The 13,566-nt window shown below is 37.8% G+C and overlaps 1 protein-coding gene across 4 annotated transcripts in view; it reads left to right on the top strand.

The window, feature by feature from the left end:
* The window catches only part of GLCCI1 (glucocorticoid induced 1), a 57,651-nt gene that overhangs the window by 33,488 nt on the left and 10,597 nt on the right, over positions 1 to 13,566 (top strand). For 2 of the 4 annotated variants that reach the window (XM_072854217.1, XM_072854220.1), the window contains exons 4-5: positions 3,458 to 3,571; positions 6,604 to 6,756. In XM_072854217.1, coding sequence (XP_072710318.1) covers positions 3,458 to 3,571; positions 6,604 to 6,756 — 267 coding nt within the window. Of the gene's footprint in view, positions 1 to 3,454; positions 3,572 to 6,603; positions 6,757 to 13,566 lie in introns of all 4 variants that reach the window. The other 2 variants (XM_072854216.1, XM_072854219.1) reach the window with 1 other exon arrangement.

Below are 13,566 nucleotides of genomic sequence, written 5' to 3'. Positions count from 1 at the left end.
CATTTGAATTGGTATACTAAAATCACTGTCACATTTTATGGATCTAAGTGCACATATGTGCAAGGCTAAGGCTTTAATGTCTTCAACAACTGGGTGCTTTAAAGGGTACACATTAGATCTTTTTGTGATGATTTACATGTGTTCCTTAATATGGTTGTGTATGCCCCACTCACCTTCATGTTCAGTACTTGGGCATGTGAGGGAAATGGTGTCCTAAACCCTTTCTGTTCTTCTTAGCTGCCCTGTTAAAAGGGAATGTTTTGTTACTGCACTCTCTTTTCCCCAGCATAGCACATTATTCCTTTTCTGCCTCATCTGAAATACCTGTTTTGCTGCCCTGAATGGAGTTCAATGTCAGAGTGTATTTACGCCCGTGTAATGGCTGGATCTTCAAGTACATGTTTTCCTGATACCAATCGCTTGGCACCATTTTCTTTGCACAGCAAATTCCCTAGCTCATATTAGTTGCATCAGTCAAGTGCCCAAGAGACAGGATCTGCTGCTTCTTTGAGATTCTTGGTAAAACAGGTGCCATCAAGACATATGTTTCAGACTCCTTCCTCACTACGCAAATTATATCTGCTTTCCTAGGATTAGTGTACCTCATACCTATCTGCAGCTCATTTTGGTTATGTTTGGTGCTCTGATTGTGCTTCTCTGCTGCTTAGGAAGAAGGTGAAGATAAACTTCTAGGAAGCTAGCACAGCTACCTCTTCCTGTTAGTAGTAGTGTCTTTATTTGAGTTTGAGATGGAAAATAATTGGCAATAAAAAGATAAACTTGTAGAAGAAAAAAGCTATTGGGATTTCAGCATTAGCTTTAGCAAGTGATAGATTCACTGTGGACTCCCCGTGGTGAAGAGATGGAGCATTATTTAGTTTGGAGGATTCTTCTGTCCATGTACTTGGTGCCACTATCTGCTTAGTGTGGCTGCTCTGAAGCCGGGTTGTCTGTGCTGGCAAGCCTCTGTCTCCCGTGTCTGGAGGATGAAGAAGAAATGGCAGATTCCTTTTTAGATGTCCATCCTTACTTTCTCATTTTTTTTGTCTGATGGTAACTACCACATCATGGAAAGCTCGGGTCCTTCAAATTCAGGGCTAAGGACAGATGATCTGGGAAGGCTTATCTGTTTCTTCACTGCATTGCATGTTTGGCTTAAGTGATTGTATCAGCTCCAGATACACAGTCAGATTCATCAACAAGTTTTCATCTTTCTCTTTCTTCCCAGTGACCCAAGAAGCCTTTTCTTTCTGTTACTGTCAAGAACCTACTGACTGCCAAAATATACATACTCTTGAGGTGGTTGAGAGAACCTCAGATTCCAGGGGTCCATGATTCCTTTCAGAATATCAGAGCTCCAAGGTTTTGGTCAGTCTAGAGACATACCAGCCTATCAATGCTCTCCCATTTAATGCTTTTACTGTCCAAATTTTAGAGTGAGAGGCTATGTCCTCAAAGATTTGCAAGCTGTTTGCAACAGAAATCATTCAGCCAGATGTTTGAGGTGGAATTGTATAGACCTTTTTTTATAGCATGCTCCTGAGGAAAGCTCAGAAAGCCAGATTTCATTTAAATAAATTAAAAAAAAGGTAATTTAACTTTTTAACTAGGAGGAAGCACACAGCATCAAGGAGAGGCAGTAGAAATGAAAGATTTATATACAGCACTCTCCCTGCTTTCTGATTATTCTTGTAGCCAGCCATCTCAGTCCACAGCTGTCTTCTGATCTGGGCATTGTTTTTCTTTTCTGTGTTTAAGTTTTTAAAGGGGAAGATGAAGATTATTTCCCTGTTCTCCCCATTCTTCAACATTCTGATGTAAGAAATAAATCTTTGTAGATGTATGTATACTTACCAGACTGGTTACCTGCTTGCTTTTTCATCTCTCTATGGAGCTAGGTTTCCTAATTGCCATGACTCCTACAGGGAGAATGGGGAAGTTCTGGACAAATTTTTTTTTTGTAGAGATGAAGTACCCCTTCAGACTCCTTCAAAGTTTCTTCCAACATGGTGCCTGAGTTGCACCTTTCATCAAGAGATTAGTCTCCCAGTTCTCTAAATCTAACTCATCTGTGTTAGAAAGTCATATTAGGGCTCTGTCAATCTTGATGTATTCTACACACAGACCCTTTTGGAAGTCTGAACTGTTTGTCTGTTGTTGAAAGATCAAAGTATTCAGCCATTTCTGAGTAGCAGGTCTCTGAATATGGGTAATGAGCTGTGGCAAGACTTGATATGAAGCCTTAAAGGCGGATCCTTCTTTTGTGAGTGATACCAGAAACATCACAAAGGAAAGTCCACAGCCTGGAGCAAAGCTCCATCCAAACCTCTTCACCAAGCACTGTCATCTTTGACACTGTGAAGGGTGATTGTGAAGTGATTCTCTACCACAGAGTTGCTTTGCAAGAGCACTAGTGATATGTTTAACTACTTGGAGTTAACCACAGAGTGCGTGTACTTGTAAGCTGTCACTCAGAGAGGTTACCTTCCAGCTGATGAAGTTCTTTGAAATATGAATTCCATGTGCCTTCACTTCTCCTTACTTGCCCTTCAGGTTTTTAAAAATTGTATCTCTAGCTGAGTTAAAAATGAAATGGGGCTGTGCATGCTTTGCCTTACATGCCAGGGTGCTGAGCATGAGGAATAGTGGGACTTGAGCCCAAAGGAAAAAATTATCCAGTCTTAAAGAAGTGTATGTACCTGTTGTGTGAATTTGCACATAGTCTAAACTTCTGAGACAATGCTTATAGATGTAAATACTCTCTTTCACGTAGAAATTATCGAGGAGTAATCCCCAAATGAAATTCTTTTGTTTCTTGTTAAGGAGCAGGTCAAATGGATAATGGCTTTAGTTGCATTTGACCTTTAAAATATGTAACTTTTGGTTAGACATCTTTGCAGCAGACAGCAGAAAAGATAATTCCATCTGCCTGAAGGAATCTGTGATAATTTAGCCTGCAGGGAAATGCTATTAAATAAGTTATCCAAGATGAGCAGTGCATATTGATTGCCAGTTGTTTGTGAAGGCCCTTTGCTTTTATGATGAATTATCACTGGAAAACTTTGGTTCGGTTTAAGATCAAATAAATTAAACTGTAGGCTTCATAGTCCCCAGTTTAAACCAGTTATAGGCCAGAAATTGTTACAAATTGTCCTTCTGACTACTTTTGTTTGCATGAGTTGTTACATGAGTGCTTGTTTGTAAATGAGGAAGTTCAGTAGTTAAGCTAAGCCTGCTGTCATATTCAGGTTGGCAAATAGGGCAGATACTTTGGAGAAAGTATCCAATAAGCAGAAAGAAGCTTTAATGCTCATGCTTCAAGGGAAGGCAATCCTGTATGCTTGTAAAATCCTCCAAAGAGGACTTAAAATGTCTGTGATTCACTTTATACATGAAGATTTGCGCAGTTACCCATTCGATAACTCATTATCACTTCACCTGCACTTCTTTCCAGCAGATTGCCAAACTGAGGCAGCAGCTTCAGCGCAGTAAACAGAGTAGTCGTCACAGTAAAGAGAAAGAACGTCAGTCACCTCTCCATGGCAACCATATAGCAATCAGTCAGACTCAGGTAAGTAGATAGTTGCTTATATTAACAGCCTCCTACCTTATCAGGGTTGGGTGAATAGCCTGCTGTTTCTTCCCGTCTTTCTTCTGTTTGTTTTCTTATGTGGTACACTGAAATGCTTAACAACCTGATACCATTGCATCTTCACTGAAATTTATCTGATAGCCATCATATAATAAAAGAAAGAAGGGCTGCAGCAGGATAGCAACTAAAACATATTAAGATGCTGTAAAAACTCTGAGCATGGCCAGATAAGACTGCGTTTCCAGGAATACATACTTGCTTCCAAGACTCATTTTTGTGGTATACTTTCAAAAGTCTCTGCTCCTCTGGAAGGTATTTGCTTATCAGTTTCGCAACCCAATTTCAACTGAGCGGGTTAAAAAAAAAATAAAAATAGAAAAGAAAGAAAAAGAAAGTACCAAGGGTAAGCAGTCTGGATTGGCAGTCCAACAACTGATCAATGTTTGAGCAGCAAGCAGTACACTAACTGGCTTGTTAAGAACAGACTTGTAATTCACCTTACCGTGTATTAATCAGTAAAAGACAGCAACGCTGTATCACCAGAGATTTGAGGGAAAATCTCATTTCCTTGTCCCATTTTAAGAATCTTTCTGATACTTTGCTTATTGGTCAATTCCTGGCCAGAGAGGAAGAAAGTAAGTGATAATTCACCTTGAATTTAAACTCAGCTGAAATCAAGATGATCCTTGCCACAGTACCCCATCCCTAGTGACTGGTGACTAGAGGATCTGTCACACTACAGGATAAAAGTCTTCATGGTTTTGTCTAGGCCATACCTCTTGGTTCTTATGGTAGTCCAGAATCATTGTCAATACAGGATTCTGTCTTCTAGCATGGGAGTTTGTGGTTGCAGTGGCTACGTTGCAGTATATTTTGAGAGTTTCCATCATACTAAATGGAAAAATTGCTATCATCACCAGCCTGTTCTTCTTCCAGACACTGTGACTTACTGTAAAACCTCAATCAGACATAATCTTTAGGATGCAAAATCTTATGTCCAGGTTATGTTGATGACCATTCTTATGTTCTATACCAATGGGCACTGTGATGACAGGACTTCTCTCCAGCCATCAGTCTATGGATTTGATATCCTCCTCTCTGAGAGGTTAAGCTGAGACTCCTAGTCTGACAGCTTCTGTTTTCTATTGTCTTATTACTTACCTATTTTTCAAAGTGATGTGTGAGTTTAGGCAAATTTTAATACAACTGATCTTTTTAACACTAGCTTGGCTAAGACAATTTTTGTTTTCAGCTCATTTTCATGTTTCACAAAGTTATAAAAATTTGCCTGTGCTCTGAGTATATCTATATTTCTTCCATTATAAAGATGCTGACACATATGAAGAATAGCTTTGAACAAATTACCTGGCTGAATTACCTGACCATGAACTAGATTCTCAGTAGGGTGCAATGGAGGATGCTCCATGCAGTGTCTGCTCTAGCCATTACAAACTGCCAGCGAAACTGAAACCCAATTACAGTTCTAAAGCTCAGGCAAGGTTCAATCAATGACTTTGTGAACCTTAAGCCACTTGTAGAAAGCAGTTAATCATGTCTCATTTGACAGTGCAGACATTTGAGTCCTGATTGAATTTCGCCTACAGTGGATCCTTAACTTGGACCCCATGTTACTAACAGGCCACTATTTGAACTCCTGTAATGTTGGTTCTGTCATTGTACTTCCTGACTGCCTTTTTAAATAGCTATTATTTCAGAAAGAAGAGGTTGAGCTGTGATGGCTGATCCTTTATGTTCCTTCTGTTTGGATAAAATCTTGTGATTAAAACCTAATTTTGTGATGAAGACATATAGGAAATTGATATTCTTCCTGAAACTTTTATGCCTCTATAACAAAGGATCCCACTACATTTTGCATAGAAAAGGGGTTTGCTTTCCATCTCGAAGTAAGCTGTTGCAGGTACCTGTGCCACTATTTATAGTCACAGTAAAAACAGTCTTTGACACAGACTGAAATCCACCTAGGACATAGGCTTTGAAGGAACATTCTTTAGTACTTGGAGCTCACTTTGTTGTGGCTTGTGCAACATTTTGATTTCTCAAGAAGGTATTCTCTGACATGGTCAGTGAAGTTTGCAGTTCTGGCACTATTGTGGGAACCCGTCCTGCAGGCAGTGTGTTTTGTCAGAGAGTGCCTCCACACAAGTGACATGCACCTTCGGAGCTGCACATTGTCCAAGGTTCATCTGGCAAGAGCTCAAAAAAAATTTTTACATTTTGTCTTAAGCATCCTGTGATTCTGTGAACAAGAGGAGAACATATATTGGGAAGTGAACACTGTTCATGGCTGTCAGCGTAGGTGCATCTATGCTATGGGGCTGCTGCCGAGGTAAAGCTTTTGAGGTTGACTGCGCAAGATGCATGTGCACTCTTGTAAACGGTTCTTGTTGGTAGCAGAGCTCCACTCCACCAGGTTTTCCTGAAAACCATACTTGTATTTATTTACATGCTTGATTCTTAAACTCAAAATGATTTCTTTTAAGACCTTTGGCATAAAGTTCTGAAAAGCTATAAGCTAATGAAATTAAAGGTTCAGAATGAATGCTTTATTTTTCATTCACTAAAGCCAACCAAAAGAGAATAAAATTGCATTAAGTGAATATTTCGGTTGAGTGGTTAAGCTTTAGGAATGTTACGAAATGCCTTTTGGATCCCAGTTAAACCATCAGCACCAGCACCCTGCGTGCTCCCCATCCCCCTGCTTTGTGTTCTGTAGTCTGTACGTCTGGAAAGTACATATACCTGCCTACTTACTGATAAGTGAAGTAGTAGAATGCTTTTATTATAGAACACTTCTTTGAGTTAAGTAGAGGTGATTTTAGTGGCTTTTGATTTATGCAAGCATTTCTGTTTATTTAAATTTGCCAAGTAAAGATGGTCTTCTAGATGGCAAAATCAATACACAGCTTCTTTTTAGTTTTTTAGTACTGGTCTCAGACTTCTGTCATTATTCCATTTTCCAACTTCAAATCGTGTTGCTCTCTACCTTCTAGGCTTCTATTTCCAGATCAGTCCCTATGCCACTGTCAAACATTTCAGTGCCAAAATCAACTGTTTCACGTGTGCCGTGTAATGTAGAAGGAATAAGCCCCGAACTGGAAAAAGTATTCATTAAGGAAAACAGTGGAAAAGAAGAAGTATCCAAGGTAAGCTTATATTAATGTGGTTATGCTTGTTTTTTCTTCATAATCTATAAACATATGGGAAACCTTCCTTGTGAGAAACCTTCCTCGTGGCTGAAATTACAAATAATTTTCTTCAAAGCACTGTTTGTTTGAGAATTTTGTTTCAGTGTTTCAGGGTGGTGTTTGGTTTTTGGTGGTTGCTTTTTTTTGTTTTGGGTTTGGTTTTTTTTAAAGGCTTCTGGCCAAACATACTTTGTTTAGAATGCCCTTTCTGTAGCGAACGTGAACGTTTTTGTGCGAAATGCAAGTGCTTGAAAATTTAGATACTTCAGGCTATAGCAGTAAGTAATTAGAGACCAGGAGATTAATTTATTTGCTTCATTTTGCATTCTTTTTCTTAGGCAAGACTCAAGTTTCCTGTGCTATGCTCTGCTTTTTGGTTTTAATGCTTTTCTTCCATAAACTGAATGTGGACTGTTTTACTTCCATGAAACAACTGTGATCTGTCATGGGAGATCTCCATATGGGAAATACTGACAAATGGGGCAGCTTTGCTTATGTGGGAGAACTGGAGCATTGGAATTGTCATTGAGGAGCACTGAAGTGGTTACATGACACTTAAGATGTGAAATACTTGGTTTACAGCCACTGTTGCCTAAATAGCCAATGAAAATTTTCTGCTGTGGAATAAGCTACTCTACTGTTTTTTCTAATCTTCTCTAAGATGTAGGTTCTTTTCTTGTGAATGGTCGTGTAATAGCAACTCAATGTACGAGTCAAGCTATAAAACTTTAGTCAGAGGTTTAAGATTCCAAAACCTCATATTTGTAGTTCTTCATTTCGGCAGTAAACTTGAAAAGTTTTGGAGTAGTCGTGGCTTCTCCAGAGACTTAGTTGTGTGGACAAAGCAGTCTTAAGAATGAAATACTGTAGTAGTAGAAGTTTTATGCTAAGTTTGGTTTCCTAAGGCTGTCTCATCCCTTTAGAAGGGGTGTGTGTTGTAATGGGAATAAGGAAACAAACACACACAGAAACTGAAACAGAAAGCCCAAATCAATAAACTTTGTTGCGCCATCTCCGAAGAGAGTATAAAAAGGTATGTATTACAGTGTGACCATTGATGTTGCTATGGCTAGGGTTGTAATCTTCTGTGGTTAGAGGACATCTCATTTATTTATCAGACAAATCATCTTCATAAATGTTGTCCTTGGGCTTTAACAGCTTATTACTTGGGATGCAGAACTCAGTCTCCTAAGTTGCTGAATGTACTGGCTCTGATCCAGCAAAACAGTTAAGCACATACTTAAGTGCATTGTTGGATTGGGGCCAGAGGTGCTCATCAGTTTACGCAACCAAGGCAATAGTGAACCTGCCTCCAAATATCTAGCTGGGGAGAGTCTTCAGGCACAAAACAAAGTCGTAAATTAGACATTGCCCTTGAAGTCCAGTCCATCTTTGTGGGCAGAGGGTTGTTTCCTGCTATGTAACTGTTAATTTCTGTGAAGTCTGGTCTAGTGGGACCTAAAGTGGGACTCCTAGCACTGTCTTTGAGCTTACTAGATCTCGTAGCTTACTTATGGAAGATCATAACGAGTAATTTACTCAGTCTTATTGCTGGTGTACTTTCTCCTGATACAACAATTTAGCTTCCTTTTAGCCTGGGGGAGTTGGGGCAGCTAGGTTAAAGGTTAGGAATTACTGAACAAAAGATAAACCATAGGAAACCAAACTTCATTAGTTTCACTGCTAGAGAAACAATTTGTTTTTCTTTCAATTTTCTGCCATTCTTTCTTGCTGTAACATTCTGTATTTTTAGCAAGTATTTCAAAATAGCAGTCAAAGGTAGTTGGTTGCTTTGGGTGCTCTGTGAAGGAAGATTGGTGTGCATCTCGATTTTCACCTGGTTTCTTTTAACCTGTTTCCACGTTTACTTCACAGTTTTAACAGTGCATGTTCAAACCTTAATTTTCATATGAATTGATCTATCCAGCTGCATAAAACACTTTGTGCCCTATTGTGAATCTGTATTTATTTGCCAGGAAAGATGTGGGGAATAGCATACAACCTGCTAAAAACACTGAGAAGGAATATTACCTTTATTTTAGGTGCAGCTCACTACCTAATTTTTAAATTTTTTTTTTTCCAAATTTAGATACTACATTAGTAGCTTTCTGATTTCTTCCATTTCATTTTGATAACCACGTTTGGGCTGTCCCAGATAAAATGCACTTTAGTTCTGTTAACTTTTAAAATTTTAGTCTAGTGTTCTTGAATTTTTTTCTATTAGTCTCTCATCTCTTCAGTATAAACTTGTGATTTTCTTTTTTTTTTTTAACAAACTGATTCTTAGTTCATACATTGAAATCAGACTCGATGATATATAGGACAAAAATACGCTTAAGGTTGAAGGAGTTTTATGGATAGTTTTATGGATATTACTTGAATTACTTTTTTAATTTAGCTCCCAGTTAAAATGGGTAACCAGCGAAACTCCTCCCAGTTTCATACTTCCTTGCTTAGCCTTCAGAGACACAAATAAATTTAATTTATTTTTTAGACTTGTTTTTTTGTTTTGTAGGGTATGATGTTACATACTTTCTGTTTTCCTTTTTGCGGATTTGAATTTTTGTAATCGTACTTCTTAAAAAATGTATAAATTGATTTGGAATATGTCTTCTGTCTTCTCTCGTGCTGACTTAGTTCTGTTAGTTCTTTGAAACGCTCTTTGCTTTTTTTATAATGATGATAATAGAAATTGTACTTCTAAAAGTACAATTACTTAGTAAAAATATTTATTGTAGACATTAGTCTTGTTATTTTTGTGTTTCACAAAGATAGTTGATACAGTAATGTCATCATGTCATTACCTTTTAATAATCTAGTTGACCATAAAGTTTAGAGGGATTACATTGTGAGTGGTCAAAACATTCCAAATATTTTATACTTTTCAGTTTAGCCATGTACATGTATATTTTTTCAGATCATTCATCTTGCTTAGTTAGCTGAAGGTGTTCTCTTTTTTCTTTCATAAAACTAAGTTACAGTTGGCTTTTTTGAGTCACTTCTTAATTGCATCTTTCTCCTCAGACTTATTAATAAACTTTAGTTCATTTTCTAATGCATTTATTCAAAGATCGTGGATATATTTTCCTTCCTGTTTTATAACTTGTTGACTAGCTTTCCAGGAAATTGTGGTGGTGTGTGTGTGTTCCCACCCTAACCTGTAAGAGGGAATCAGCTTTTTGTGAAGTAGTGACAGGCTTTTGTTCTTTGTCCCGTTGTGATTCCACAACACAAACGTTGGAGACTTCAGTACAGTAAGATGATGGACTTATTGTAGGGAGTGGGGGGGTAAGAGGTGTTGCCTCTTACAGAACACATTGTGAAAATAATGAAAAGTGCCCTGTAGCAGGACACATTCATAGGTCTCCTATTAGGAAAAAAATATTACCGGAACTATCTTTCAAGTATACAGAAGTAATTAGAAACGAAGACATTTTGATGGACTACCACACAATATAAGTAAAATGGTTAATATGTTTCTTGTTTGATTTCTAATGCTTCTGGAAATAGATAGCAAGATGGTTTAATGTACCTATCAGGAAACTTAATCCTGTAATAAAAGGACTTTTTCTAATTTGCACAGATGCAGAGGATCCTTACTTAAATCTTCATAGCCTTCATTTGAAAAGTCTGTTTTTTTCCAAGTGCTCCTTCCCAGGATACATTATGGTTTTTTGCACTTGTACCTTATCTAATGCATTGATGACTTAATTGATGCTAGAAGGAAGAAGCACTTTCCTATGTCTGCCTTTGTGTTCCAGTCTAGAGAACAGTTTTTAAATCAAAAGCACTGAATGCTTTCCTCTCAAGAAGTTGCCTCCCAAATAGATGTAAGGCTTGTGAAGAACAGATTATTTTTAAGGCTCCCATTGGTATGTTATATCATAGTAGCATTCCTAATGCTACTAAATAAGGTGTTCTTGGTTTTCTCCAGCAAGAAGTTCGATACTGAAAACGATGTGGTGAATTTTAACAGTGTATTGAGAAATGCATGCTGTTGTCAAACGGAGCATTTCCATACCTTTGCAGGGAGGTGAGGGGAGTATGTAACTCTGTCCAAGAACACACTGTCCCACAGGGGTTGGCAGGTGTCCTGTCAGAATGCATTTGGCATAAGGTTAGTACATGACTGGACACTTTTGCAAAAAAAACCCCAAAACCCAGTATATAGAATGCAGTAATTTCTTGTCGTTTTCCATGCACTGAGTGTTATGAAAACTAATAGCAGCTGTACCAAATTAGTTACCCTATTTCTTATGTTTCAAGGTTGTGAGGACTTCAGTTTTTGGAATAGTTTAGGCATGACTCATGGAAAGTAACTTCTAAAGTATTTTTTTTATGTTGATCAGGTTTAATACATAAAGTTTTTAAAAAGTGGGATACTTTTAGTTGATATTTTCATGAAGTTTTTTGCACTTACCAAAACTTGGATTAAATATTAAGGGAAAGATAAATACAGAAGCACAGTAATCTGAAATATTTGCTGGCATTTTCTATGCCTTAAAAGTTATTTTACTTGGAAAGAGTGATAAATATTTAGCTTTTTCTACTTGTGTGTATATTTAGAGGCACGTCTAAAAATACAGATAACTTTTTTTACCTCAAATTTTAATTCAGTGGAGGTTGAAATATGTGATTTGGGATATACTTCCTGACTACATAAGACTACGTTGTTCCTCCAGGTGTGGAAGAACATCTATGTTATCCTGAAGTCTTTAATTATGTGATCACTTACTGTTTTCTTTTCCCCTCCCTAGAATCCTTGCTTTACCTGTTACGTACAGCATAGTATATGCACTTAATGAGCAGCTGTTCGGTGCTTTTGTTTTCTCCTCATTAGATATGTGTCCTAATGCTCCCCATTAAACCTGGCTTTGAAGTCAGAAATCTGAATTTCTTCCTGGGTTTTTGCTTCTATATAATAGGAGAGTGTCTGAAATTTTGTTCTCTTTTTATCACACCTGTGTGAGAAGAAACATGATATTACCTACACTTTATGGATGGAGAAACACAAATCCATCAGGCTTCTATAATGTGAATCTTCACGTAACTCAGGATACTGCATGCCATTTTAGGAGTTCAAAGTGTAGCTCCCATAGTCTCCTTCTGCATCTGTGAATGTTGAAGACTTTTGCAAATCAGTCCTATATAGACTGGGCATCCAGAAAAGACACCATAGAAGAGAGAGGATGGTTCAGACAACTTTCTTGCATCTCATAGAATTTTTGTGGCAGAGTTGGAAATACAAGTGCTGTTCTGCACGGCAGTTATTTTTTTGGTTACATTAATTATGGGACTGTTTTCTTTCTACAGCTTCAGTCTTGTTTTCTACCTCCTCCTGTCTGTGTAACAAATGATATAATGCTTCAGGTCTATCTTGTGCATTGAATGAGTCACGGCCTGTTGGGGGTGATGGGAATAGCAACATGTAGTCATGTTGTAACGCATATCCAATGTGAACTGAGCTGTTGGAACAGACAGTGTCCAAACTTTTCAGCATTTGATGTAGCAACTGTAATGTTCTCTTTATAGTGTGTTTCTTTGCTCGTAATTGAAATGTGAAATGGTATTAACTGGAGGGCTCACAAGAAGAAAAGGATCTTCTTGCTCTGCTATGTCTGCCTCTTTGTATAACATGTGGTGTTTTTCTGGATAGACTATTGCTGAAAAGGGGAAAATGCAATACTTGGCCAATAGGTTTCATGTCCTCATTGGTAGCAAAAGTGTTGGGTTGAATTTTAGGCTCTGGAACAATCTGTTATTCCAAGTTTTGGAATATATGGGGAAGAGGAAAGCAATAAAATAAAAATGGTCACTTGAAGTGAGAAGGAAAAATACATTCATTTTTTGTAGCTAGAACATTTAAGGTGTTCTCTATGGTTTGAATACAATCCTCACTGAAGTGAGTATAAAAATGATATTTAAATCTTGCAGGCATTTTTCCCCCTTCACTTTTAAGCAAAACTGTAATTCTCATTTGGTTTCTTACATTTAAAGCAGCGCTGTCTTTATGATAAAACTAATTTTCCACTGGGAAGGACAAGTAAGTAGAGTGTGCCAGTCTACTACTGCGAACATGTCTACACAGTATATTGCAGAATGGGATGCAAGATCACTCTGGCCAGTGCCAACTAGGCTGATATGAGCAGGCAGTGCTTACTAGCTTTGGTTCAAGACAAAGCTTGTGAACCTTGTATAAGCCTGTGCATCATCTACTTAGTTGCCATTTTGTCAGAGGTCACCTAAAGAAGTGAAGGATGGAATGTAGAGGTGTGCTAGAGAATTATGACTTACCAGTACAACTTGGATGGTTTCATTTATAATTGTAATTCAGTTGGTTGTTACAGCAATAGCATGCCATTGTGTTTGGCATTTTCTACTTTCCCTTTTATCCAAATGTGATCTCTGTCAGGGTACTTGTTTTTCTTTCATAATAACAGTGGCCTTTACTGAAAATTGTATTACTAAGTATACTTAGAGATCTATTTGTTGGGGAGGTTTGCATTTTTTAAACTATCATAAAAAATATAAAAACATAATACTAGCATGTGTTGAAGTGTGTTCTGGTGTTAACTTTGCATTAAGAGGATATAGTTGGCTCGGAACATCTGCACATTGGTTCAGCATTCAGCGTAATTTATCTACGTTGTGTCCATTGTACATTGCATGATTTTCTTGTGTAAAAGTTATTCTTTCAAAAATGGCTTGTTTGCTATTCTTAAGGCCTTGCCTCATTACTTCAGCTAGGAGTGCTACAGGCTGACATTG

The sequence above is a fragment of the Ciconia boyciana genome, chromosome 2 (assembly GCF_034638445.1).
Source record: "Ciconia boyciana chromosome 2, ASM3463844v1, whole genome shotgun sequence".
Taxonomy (NCBI): Eukaryota; Metazoa; Chordata; class Aves; order Ciconiiformes; family Ciconiidae; genus Ciconia; species Ciconia boyciana.
This window is presented reverse-complemented; position numbering and strand designations above follow the sequence as displayed.